General features: G+C 42.2%; 1 protein-coding gene across 5 annotated transcripts in view; it reads left to right on the top strand.

The window, feature by feature from the left end:
- The window catches only part of LOC138822726 (nuclear receptor subfamily 2 group C member 2), a 59,773-nt gene that overhangs the window by 21,564 nt on the left and 25,966 nt on the right, over positions 1-12,243 (top strand). For all 5 annotated transcript variants that reach the window (XR_011370609.1, XM_070015626.1, XM_070015628.1 and 2 more), the window contains one exon: positions 5,746-5,856. Coding sequence is in view for 4 of the 5 variants with exons in the window: in XM_070015626.1 (XP_069871727.1) it covers positions 5,746-5,856 (111 nt within the window). In the remaining variant the exon portion in view is untranslated. The remainder of the gene's footprint in view (positions 1-5,745; positions 5,857-12,243) is intronic.

Below are 12,243 nucleotides of genomic sequence, written 5' to 3'. Positions count from 1 at the left end.
TAGGGGTTTAGTTGTTTTGGAAGTACTGGGACCCTGACATTTGCTCCACTGGTGCTTTACCATTTGAAGCATGCCTCTAGTCTGGCTTTTTGCTGGTTAAATAGAAATGGAGTATCTCAGACTTTACCGCTTGGGCTGGCTTTGATTCCTGGTTCTCCAGGTCCCAGGCTCCTGAGTAGGTGATGTTGGGCTACCATTAGCTAGCACTGGAAAATTATAAAGATGGGCTAATCCATTTTATATAAATGGCACTTATTTATATTGTTCAGGTTTCACCCTTCATTGACTTTACTACAGAAAAACGCTGAATTTGTAGCCCATGGGCCAGCTCGGAGGGCTCAGTGGTTTATATGAAGTGAAGAGTAGACTCCCTGAAGACCAGCAGCCACCTACAGTCTTCCTTTTGATGAAAGGACAGCACAAGAGGGCTTGTAACTCTTTGCCCAGTGACTCTTCACCAGGCTTCTGATTTAATGATTCTTTGAAATAGATTTAAAAGAAGGATGTAATACATTTCAGTGCAGGCTGAAGGCATCCCCGGACAGAAACCCTTATCCCACTTAGACATTTTCATTGTTCATTGTTTTCCTTGAGGGAGTGTTAGGGAGAAGTAGGAAGTTCCTGGTTGAGGTTTGTAACTTATTAGGTCCGCATGCTGTTTTCTAAACACTGTTTGAACTCTGTTGCTCAATTAATAACCTATGGGACTGTTAAAACCAAAACTTAAGAATAAATAGTAGAATAAACTGTAGAATTTGCACCTTAACTGTTAATATGAGCATCATCCTCTCACCAGAGGTTCATCTTTCAGTAAACACCTGTATGTAGGCAGTGGAGTGCTGTGATGGGATGGAGAAGTTTCCTGTGTTCCCGGCCCAGCGTGAGAATGCTCAATTTTCCATTGCAGGGAACTTCACAGGGAGCTAGTGTTAAGTGCTAATCTATACCTAGAGAATGGGTAGTTAGCAGACAGACAGGAGTAGAGATCTCAGAGCAGATCTCTGCAGAGTCCTGGGTTCAAAGCTTATATATAGTAAAGACTTTGTGCCTTCCCTAAGGTGTAATATATTCACTGGGCAGTTGTTGTCTTGGCAATACTAGCATTTGAACTCTGGGGCTTGGATTTGATAGTCAGGACACTCTACTACTCGAGCCCTGCCCTCAGCCTGCTTAACTTTTCCAATTTTTGCCTAAATGCTATTCCTCCCACCTCACTGGGATTTCAAGCACATGCCACCATGTTTCTTCATACATACTCTGTTTAAAACAATGTTAGATAGGAATGACCCTGAGTGGAGACTGTAGTATTATAATGGGCAAAGTTTACCCTGAAAAGGGCAAGTCAGTATGCCTTCGAGATTTGGGCTGGTTTCTTGTATGTTTCTCTGAAGACTTTTTTTCTTTTTTTTGTTTTTTTGTTTTTTTTGAAACAAGACCATGCTGAGGTATATAACAGTCACCTAAAGTCCAGCTCCTCCCCTGCACTTCCTTCACAATTCCACAACCACAGGTAGTGTCTTAGTGGCTAACAAATCAGATTGTCTTGGCAAAATCATTTGAACATATATATGAGAGTTATTTCTGGGTTCTCAATTCCATTGGTCTGTTTATCTGTGTTTATACCAATACCATACTGGGGTTGTTGTTGTAAATTGACAGTTTATTTTTAAACTTTTTTTGGTGCCAGTCCAAGGGCTTGAACTCAGGGCCTAGGTGCTATCCCTGAGCCTCTTTGTGCTCAAGGCTAATACTCTACCACTTGACTCAGAGTTCCACTTCTGGCTTTTTTTGGGTAGTTAATTGGAGATAAGAGTCTTACGAACTTTCCTGCACAAGCTGGTTTTGAACCATGATCCTCAGATCCTCAGCTTCCTGAGTAGAATTAAAGGTGTGAATCACTGGCACCTGGCTGACAGTTTATAACATTTTGCATTTATGAGGTACAAGGTGATGTTAGGATTTACAAATACAAAATGGAATAAACACGTCAAGTTACTTAATGTGTCCATTGTTTCAAATATTATTTTTGTGATATAATTTGAAACTTACTTTCTTGGCAACTTTGAAAATGACAATATGCAATTATTAACCATATTTACCATGCTATGTAATTGATCTAAAAAAAAAAAAACCCAACAACAAACCTGTGCACGGTAGTTCATACCTTTAATTCCCATCACGTGGGAATTGGAGATAGGAGAATTGGAGCCAAGTGTAGCTCCAAGCAAGAGCAGTACCCTATTTGAAAAATCTAAAAGGAAGAGGAGGAAAGGGAATAGAAAAGGATGGAAAAGGAAGGCAAACAAAAAAAAGAACAAGAAGGACTATGGTGTGGGTAGTGCTTGCCTAGTGAACCTGAGGCCCATTCTTCTCTGCCTCTGCTTTAGATTCCACATGTGAATGAGGACATGTAGTATTTATGTTTCTGTACATGGCATATTTCACTTAGCAAATGTTCTCCAATTCCATCCATGTTGTCATAAAGGGCAGACCTTTGTTATTGATGCACGCCATTGTATATATGTACTACATTTCCTCCATCCATTGATGGACCCTTAGGTTGGTTTGGCTACCTTGGCTAATGCTATACTGAACATCTCTTCAGATTTCAGATCTTTTGGGTGAATCCCCAGAAGAGAGATTAGCTAGATTAGCTAGAGGCAACTTTTTCTTTTCACGGTCTGGCTCTTTGGGTCGCTTGCAGTTCCATGTGAATTTTAGCATCTTCTGGTCAGTTTATACAAGAAAAGCGTCTGGAATTTTCTAGGAATTGTAGTGAATCTGTAAGTCAGTTTGCGGAGGATTGCCATCTTACCAGTCTTAAATCTTCTGGTCTATGCACACAGATTTTTTTATTTTTTATTTTTTTGGATCGGTCATGGGGCTTGAGCCTCAGGGACTGGGCACTGTCCCTGAGCTTTATCACTCAAGACTAGTGTCTTGAGCCGTGCCACTTTGAGCCACAGCGCCACTTCCTGTTTTCTGGTGGTTATTTGGAGATAGTCTCACAGACTGTCCTGCCCAGGCTGGCTTTGAACCACGATCCTCAGATCTCAGCCTCCTGAGTGGCTAGTATTACAGGCGTGAGCCACTGGTGCCCAGCCCAAGACAGTTTATTTAAGCTGTTTTATAATTCTAACAATCTTTTATAGTTTTCATTACAAATCTTATATTTATTATCTTATATTTTTCTAAATATTTTGCTCTTTTTGAGATTGTTTCCTTAGTTTTATTTTCAAGTCATTCATTGCTAATGTTACAGCTACAGTTGACTGTTCTACATTCGTCTTGTACCCTGTAACCTTGGAATTCATTTACTAGCTCTCAGTAGATTTTTTTGGGGGGGGGGTGAGGAGGGTGGACTGATTTTCTATATAAAAGATTATTTAATTTACAGATATAGTTTTAGGTCCTCTTTCCCAGTCAGGATGCATGCCTACTTTTCTTTATTTCCCCCTAATACCTTGCTTGTGGCCTCTACGTCAATGTTTTGTGCAAGTGGTGAAAGCCAGCATCCTCATCTTGCTTCTCATCTCAGGGGGAATCTTTTAGTCTTTTGCCAGGTTGCAAACTTTCCTTCTGTTCCTACTTTGTTGAGTTGGGTTTTTTTTGTTTTTTTTTTGTTTTTTGCCAGTCATGGTGCCTGAACCCTGGGCCTGGGCGCTGTCCCTCAGCTCTTCAGCTCAAGGCTAGTGCTCTACCACTTGAGCTACAGCACCACTTCCAGCTTTTTCTGCTTATGTGGTGCTGAGGAATCAAACCCAGGGCCTCATGCATGCAAGGCAAGCACTCTACCACTGAGCCACCTTCCCAGCCCCCTCTGTTGAGTTTTGATTGTGAAAGGGTATTAGATTTTCTCAAAGGCTTTCTCTGTCAAGTGAGATGATCATGTGGTCTCTTGTCCTTTACTTTTTTTTTTTTTGGTCCGGTCGTAGGGCCTGAACTCTGGGCCTGGGCACTGTCCCTAAGCTCTTCAGCTCAAGGCTAGCGCTCTACCACTTGAGCCACAGCGCCACTTCCGGTTTTTTTCTTATGTGGTGCTGAGGAATCGAACCCAGGGCCTCAGGCATGCAAGGCAAGCGCTCTACCACTGAGCCACCTTCCCAGTCCCTGTCCTTTACTTTTTTTAATATGATGTACTATATTGATTTACATATGTTGAACCATCTGTGCATTTTTATCTATTTTTTTGTAGGTCGTGACCCTTGAACTCAGGTCCTGGTGCTGTCTATGAGCCCCTTTTGCTCAAGGCTAGCACTTTACCACTTGAGCCACAGCACTACTTCTGGCCTTTTCTGAATAATTTATTGGAGATAAGTATCTCACAGACTTTCCTGCCTGGCTGGCTTCAAACCATGATCTTTAGATCTCAGTCTCCTGAGTAGCTAGGATAACAGGTGTGAGCCACTAGCATCTTGCTAGCCTTGAGACAAACCCCACTTAGTCACAGTGTATAATCTTTTTTTTTTTTTTTTTTTGGATCCAGTCGTGGGGCCTGAACTCTGGGCCTGGGCGCTGTCCCTCAGCTCTTCAGCTCAAGGCTAGCACTCTACTACTTGAGCCACAGCGCCACTTCCAGCTTTTTTTCTTTTTGCTTATGTGGTGCTGAGGAATTGAACCCAAGGCCTCAGGCATGCAAGGCAAGCACTCTACCACTGAGCCAGCTTCCCAGCCCCAGTGTATAATCTTTTAAATGTTCCTGGATATGGTTTGCTCTCTTTTGTAAGTTTTCTTTTCTTGTAGTATTGGGGTTTGAGCTCAGGCCCTCACATTTTCTAGGCAGGTACTCTGCCACATGTGCCATATCCCCAGCCTTTTTGCTTTTATTTTGCAGATAAGGTCTTGCCTTTGCCTAGAACCAACTTTGGACCTACATCTCTCATGTAGTAGCTTGGGTTATAGATGTGCATCACCATGTCTGGCTTGTTTGTTGAGAAGCAGATCTTGCTAAATAACTTTGCCTGTTCTGGCCTCTAAGCACAGTCATCCAGATCTCTACCTTCCAAGTAGCTGGGATTACATATTGAGGATTTTTAACATTGTATTCCTAAGAGATACTGGTCTATCATTTTCTTATTGGATCTTGATTTTGGTGTTGGCTAATACTGACCTCATAGAATGAATTAGGAAATGTTGTCTCCTGTGTTTTGGAACTATGTAGGGTATTAGTTCATGACATACTTTTAATCAAGAAAGTTGATATCTTCTTACTTCAGTACCCAGGTGCCAACTCAGCACTTTGAACCTTGCCTTTGGTAGGCATTGACTAAAGCCAAACCTTTATGTTCCTGGTGAGCTTTCCCAGCTCCATCCCTTTGGGACTGAGGCTTCCTAATGCTATGAAATGCTGTGATCCCAGTAGTTTTCAGTGTCTTGCAGGTTCTGTTTGTCCCTCCTGCACTGCTATGAGAGCCTTTCTCTGGAAAGTCATCTAAAAGAGTTTTACAGCTGGCTTTGAAAGTAGTGAAAATTTTCAAAGTTTCTCTCTAAGAAGTTATTTTGGTAACTTAAAAAAAATTAAATTGTGCAGAGCAGAAGTGAAAATTCCTTTGGTTTATCCTTGTATTTTCTACATTAGAAACAGCTATTTTAAGATGCTATTTTCTGGAGCCACCTTATGTTAATATCTCACTGATCCTTTGTCATGCTGGGTTAATACCTCAGAATTGTACAAGGCCATAGCAAAAAGAGACAGTTCTCAGGCTCCACTGGACATCTTTCTGACCCTTTTGATCTCACCCACAGGTACCACATACGCAGACCCTTCGGCCGGAATCTCCAGGGATGACCAGCCCCTCCCCACGCATCCAGATCATCTCCACCGACTCTGCGGTAGCCTCACCTCAGCGCATTCAGGTGCCCGCACCAGTCTTGCTGCGTTCTGGCCACACGCCCTGCCTTCCCTCCATCTGTTAAAAAACAATGTGCTAAGGGCTTCACTAAGTAGCTGCGCCTGTCAGAATCAAGTCTAGTACAACCTTGCTTATTTTAAAAATTTAACTAACAATTTCAAAGCAGCAATGTAACTGTTGCTCCAAACTATTGGGATGAAGTTCTATTTTATCCCTTACTTTGCTTTCAAACTGAGAGGCCACATATTATTTTATTTATTTTATTTTGGTGGGGGGGGGGTCCAGTCATGGGGCCTGAACTCTGGGCCTGGGCGCTGTCCCTCAGCTCTTCAGCTCAAGGCTAGTGCTCTACCACTTGAGCCACAGCGCCACTTCCAGCTTTTTTCTTTTTGCTTATGTGGTGCTGAGGAATCGAACCCAGGGCCTCAGGCATGCAAGGCAAGCGCTCTACCATTAAGCCATCTTCCCAGCCCTTTTCTACCCTTTTGAACAAAGAAATGTCATGTACATTAAACTTGTGGGCTACACAGTGAGGGAAAGGAAAAATACGATGAAAGCTCAGAGACTTACTTTTACTAGAGCAAGCTCAGTCTACGGCCAAGCCAAAAGACATGAACGAAGATGAACAGCAGGAAAAGAAAATTAGTTACATAGCACAAGTATGAAATATAACCAAGAAGAGAGGCATCCAGGGAATAAATAACAAGATTGCCTTTATTTAGTTAATCTAAATGAAGTATGAGTGAACCGTTATGTAGTTACTAGAAAATAAAGTATCTGATACTTTTTTTTGGACTATCCTAAAGCTAGAAGACTTCTAATAAGTAAAATGAAACGAGTTTTTAAAGTTGTTTCCTGCATATCACACACACACACACAGAGACACATACACACACACACACACACACACACACACACACACATAATGCAGAAGTCATGTAGTTGTTATTGTTTTAACTTTACTCCAGTTCAAAAATAACATGTGTTTAAATGTGTAAAATTTGAGAAAACATTAATGAAAACATTCTCCCAAATGAGGATCATTATAAAGCTGTTATTTTTTTTCTTTTTTTCTTTGTTAAGTAAAGCTGATAGAAGTTGATTAGAAAAGACGATGACAGAGCACATATGCCATAGACACACACCGTGGGGAACACCACTTCAGGCCATCTCGGCCATCTTGGCTGTCTTTACCTACTTTGTTCCTATTTGCTAAAGAGTTGAAAGCAGGTCCTGTGTGGTTGCGTGTGGTAGGTGTTAGGATACTGATTACATAACACTTCCAGCCTTAGAAAGGAGCTTGCTATCCATTAGTAAAATTAGTTCCTTTCCCCTCCACTTTTTTTACTCGCATACTGGGATCTGAATTCAGGCCTTCGCGCTTGCTAGGAAGGTACTCTACCACTTGAGACGTGCCTCGACCCGTTTCTGCTTTTACCCAGGACTAACCTTAGATCCTGATCCTTCCAATCTCTACTTCTCAAGTAGCTGGAATCACAACATAAGCCACCAGACAGGCAGGTTATGATTGCAGACAAGGACCCAGTGGTTGCCATGGGAGACTCTTGGTATCTAGTTACTAGATTTTCTACTGTGTATTTCCGGAGAGAATACACATTCCTTTGTATCATAAGAATTCTGTTTCCCTAGGGGCCATTCTGCTATCCCATTTTATCTATCCACTAAGGCTGTTCTATGCACGGCACTCACTGCTGTCCTGCTGGAGTGCAGAGGTCCCTTGAACAGAGCTCTTATAACCCAAGTCCTTAGGATTAAGCTCTCACATTAAGGAAAGATAACCTTTTGGAGTAGGTTTTATGTATAATAAATATAGTTGAAAACCTTTCCATTGTGGCCTGTGAATAAAATTGGATGTGCCTATGTGCTACTAAATTGATCCAATTTCAGAGTTTAAGTTGTAAAAGTGTAATAAGGGTCACTGAGTAATTTCTTTGAATTGCTTGTTTCAGAAGTTTTTTACTCTTTCCATGTCTCCAAGTTGATAATGTTTCTTTTCTCTTAATAGTCCTGTGATGTCTCCCAAGAATCAGAGGAATTGATACTTATGTGTGTGAACTGAATGGGCAGTATATACATGCTGTAACAAAATTTACAGCAAGTGAGGCAGTGGAGAAACGGGTCTCCCCTCATCCCACAAGGGGTCACTATCACTATGTTGCTTATTTCAGAGAAGGGCTTTGCTTGTAAGTCTGTAAGCATACACATATATACTTTCTTACACAGGCATCAATAGTCTATGCATCTTCACAGTATTAACTATTAGTAACTATCTGGCACTAGTTCTATATAGTGTAAATGAGATACCTCTCTTTCTCTTGAACCCACACCTAGTTTGTTCTTTGAGAGAGGGTATGGCTACCTTTTTTGCCTAGCTATCCTCTTCATTCTGCTCCTCAGGTAGCTGGGATAACAGGCATTAGGAGCCAGTGTACCTGATCTTTCACCTTTCTTTTGATTGATGTTTACATGGTTCATCTTTCTTCATCCCTTTAATCTTCTTTTACCTCTGGGCTTTCTCTAGGCAATATAAATTAGGTCTTTTTTTTGTTACCTAACTAGTAACCTCTGTCTTTTAATGTCTATACATAACTTTTTCACATTTAACATGATGATTGAGGGGCTGGAGGAGTGGCTCAGTTGGTGGGTAGAGAGCTAGCCAATGAGTGAAAACATCAGGTACTGAGTTCGAGTTCTGGTCTTAGACCTAAAAAATTAAGAAAAAAGAAAATGGTGATTGATATATTTGGATTAATATCACCAATTTGTGACTCTTTCCATCAAAGGCTTTTCTTTCAGCTCTCTCTGGTATTGACTGAGCTTTTTACTTTTGTGATTCTCTTTATCTCGTCTTGTGGTATAGTCAAAATGTTTCTTTTTTGTTGTTGGTCCTGGGGCTTGAACTCTGGGCTTGGGCGTTGTCTCTCAGCTCTTCAGCTCAAGGCTAGCGCTCTACCACTTGAGCTACAGCGCCACTTCCAGTTTTCTGGTGGTTTATTGGAGATGAGTTTTACAGACTTTCCTGCCTGTTCTGGCTTTGAACCACGATCCTCAGATCTCAGCCTCCTGAGTAGCTAGGATTATGGGCATGAGCCACTGGCACCCGGCCAAGTCAAAATGTTTCTTTTAAGACAATTGCCAGTGGCTTATGCCTGTAATCCTGGCTACTCAGGAAATAAGACTCCCATGGACTTTCCTGCCATGGCTTGGCTTTGAACTGTGATCCTCAGATCTCAGCCTCCTGAGTAGCCAGGATTACAGGCATGAGCCACAGGTGTGAGCCACTAGCAACTGTTTTAAAAGAAACATTTTGACTTGGCTGGGTGCCGGTAGCTCATGTCCATAATCCTAGCTACACGGGAAGCTGAGATCTGAGGATTGCAATTCAAAGCCAGAACGGGCTTAGGAAAGTCCATGAAACTCTTATCTCCAATAAACCACCAGAAAACTGGAAGTGGCGCTGTAGCTCGTGGTAGAGCACTAGGCTTGAGCTGAAGAGCTGCGGGACAGTGCTCAGGCCCAGAGATAAGCCCCACAACTGATCCCCCCCCCCAAAAAAAATATATATATGCTTCGTTTAAAATGTTTCCATCTGTACCCTGTAGTTTATTATATACATTTTTAACTACTGTTAAGTCCCATCTATAAATGACACCTAATTTTAGTGAAATACAGAATTAAGCCATTTTGAAGTACAGTATGTAGTATTTAGTAGATTTGCAATTTACGACCACAACCTATATCTAGCTCCAAAACATTGCCATTTCCCTGGCCCCCTAGAAACGACCATTTTGTCTTACGGAATTCCATATAAATGGCAACACAAAAATCTGACTTTTGTTTTGGGGGAGTAGGCAGGAGGACTGGAGAGGCCAGTGTTCTGTGCCACAATATCTTATGTCGTGTGGCCATTGAATGGAATGGCAGAAGCAGATGGACAGTGGGGACAGATGGGTCCTGAGACAGAAGGTAAGGAGGAGACTGGACAAGCTAGGGAGAAGTAGGAGCGTAGTTACCACAATCTGAGGATTGAGGGTCAAAGCCAGCCTGGGTAGACAATCTCAAGAGACTCTTATCTCCAATTTATCAGCAAAAAGTGGAACTAGGGGTGTGGCTCAAATGATAGAGCACCAGCCTTGGGTGAAAAAAATGGAAGGAGAATGTTAGCTGTGAACAAAAAAAGCCAAGTAAGAGTGCAAGGCCTAGAGTGTGTACACACACACACAGAGCTTTTCAGAGACTGACAGCTTCTTCTGGTGAAGGTACTGCCTGCTTAGAAGGTTTTGGCTCTAGGCCTAGCTCTGTCCCCTCAGCTTGGCCAGTGCACATTGAATATCATCATATAGACACTGCAGAGGTTAGCCCTGCCCTCCTAGGGCAGACATTCTACTGGATGGAGACAGGGAAACACACATCCTTTGCATATAAGCAAAGGGTAGGTTAGGCTGCAGTTGGCCATTTAAAGCAGTAAGAGGGTTGCTGGAATCTTCTCACCATCTTCTTAGTGCAAAGGCATAGCCTGGTGGAATGTAGACTCAACAGTCTAGGCTCCCCTGTGCAGAGCTCTGACCTTCCTAGTAGCCACCCTTCAGCCTCCCCACTCTGTCCTTTTCCTTGCCCCAGTGGTCAGAGTGCCACTCTTAGGTACACATCTCTGCTGTGTCTTCCAGGTCCACAGACCCACACAGACTACAGTAAGTCCTGATCAGTGCTCCTGGCTCTGGAGCCCCACACAGTACCACTCTCCTTGGTCAGACTTCTGACAGGCTGTCCTGGCTCCATCCTTGCTGGGCCTACTCACAATGTGTGACTTGGTTTCTTTCTTCTTTGGCTTAGCAGCGTTTTGGCTGTGTAGTAGTCCATTTTGTGTACAGACCACATTTATTTATCCTTGCAGTCACACACATCGTGCCATACCATTTCATATTTCTATAGCAAAACATTGTTCCTAAAACGCCAACAGGTGGGTACAACTTGACTCACAGCCAAGCTCAGGACTCCATTCTGTCTTTATCTAGAGCTCCTCACTGAAGAAATAGTACATAAAACAAAAATCTCAAGGTTTAGATTTTGCTCAGTTGTTCACCAATCACATTGGGACAAAGCCAACTTTTGGCAACAAGTGTTCTCCCTGTTCAGAGCAGGTAAACATTTGTTCCAAGAAAGTCAAACTTACCTCTTGTATGTGTTTCCTACATCTGCCATAGCAAGTTCCTCAGACTTAACAACTTAAAACAATAGAAGAGCTTTCTCTCATAATTGTGGAGGTGAAATGATGTCTAAAAACAAGGTGTTTCAGGGCTGGGCCCTGTCTAGGTTCACAAAAACATTGTTCCTAGCTTGCATAAGTATGGACAGCTGTTAGCATTCCTTACTTGTCTGTAGCCACTTCTCCCCATCAACCCCACAGGCATCAGGTATAATGGAGTGGGGCTGCTGGTGGGGAGGTGTACTCACTGACTGTAATCTGGTGATCCCACCTTGGTTACATCTGCCAGTGCCCTGTTTCCAAATAAAGTCACAGACACAGAACTGGAGCATTCAGACTTGTAAGTCTCTTGAGGGGATATAGTTCTTACAGTCACTCTTTTCCACCTCCAGGGGACTGAACTTTTAATGGGATTGGCCATGTCCTCCCCACCTCATTAAAAAAGTCTGCTACGAGTGCTTGCCATCTGGTTCCTGGAGGGTGATTTTAGTAAGGGGGAGTGATGTTCTTTTCCTGCCTTCAATTTTAGTGTATTTATAGAAGTAATCTTAATCTCCTTAAATAGGATATCTAAGGAAAAGGGAGAATACAAGTAACTAATAATTATGATTGGTTGAATTTTATAAGCTTGTGTCCTTGGAGAATAAAGAATAATCTAGACCTTGAGATGCTATGTACAGCCAAGACTGCATGCCTGTGTCTAGATCTGGTCTGTCCTCCCTCCCGCTCCTGCTTGAATTCTTACCTGCAGGGCCTCAACCACAACAAGGACTGGGGCTCACATGAAGGAGAAGTCTTGGCTCCTCATAGACTGTGGGCAAAGGAATGACTAGCCTTGTCTTTCCTTGGCTTTATGGTCATGCACCATGTTAAGTACTTCAGTCAGATGTGAACCACACATGCTTCAATGGTCTCTTGAGATTATTGCCTAGTGGTGTAGCTTTCTTAATTTGTGCGAGGACTGTGTATGCAGAGAAATCACCTAGTGACGGATTTCATAGAACGTTTGCTTCATTAAGTGATACATTAGTGTGGTTGATTTCATATGACTATTAACAGAAAAAGTGGAATGAAAGGAAAGCATTACTGAAAATAGCAAAGATAGAAACTTAGAGTAAAACAAGTATTATAAAAATTCATTCCTAAAAAGTTTACTCTTGTGTT

This window comes from Dipodomys merriami, unplaced genomic scaffold (genome assembly GCF_024711535.1).
Source record: "Dipodomys merriami isolate MVZ:Mamm:240054 unplaced genomic scaffold, mDipMer1.0.p SCAF_114, whole genome shotgun sequence".
In the NCBI taxonomy this organism is placed as follows: Eukaryota; Metazoa; Chordata; class Mammalia; order Rodentia; family Heteromyidae; genus Dipodomys; species Dipodomys merriami.
Note: the sequence above shows the minus strand (reverse complement) of the source record. Positions and strands in the feature narration are given on the sequence as shown.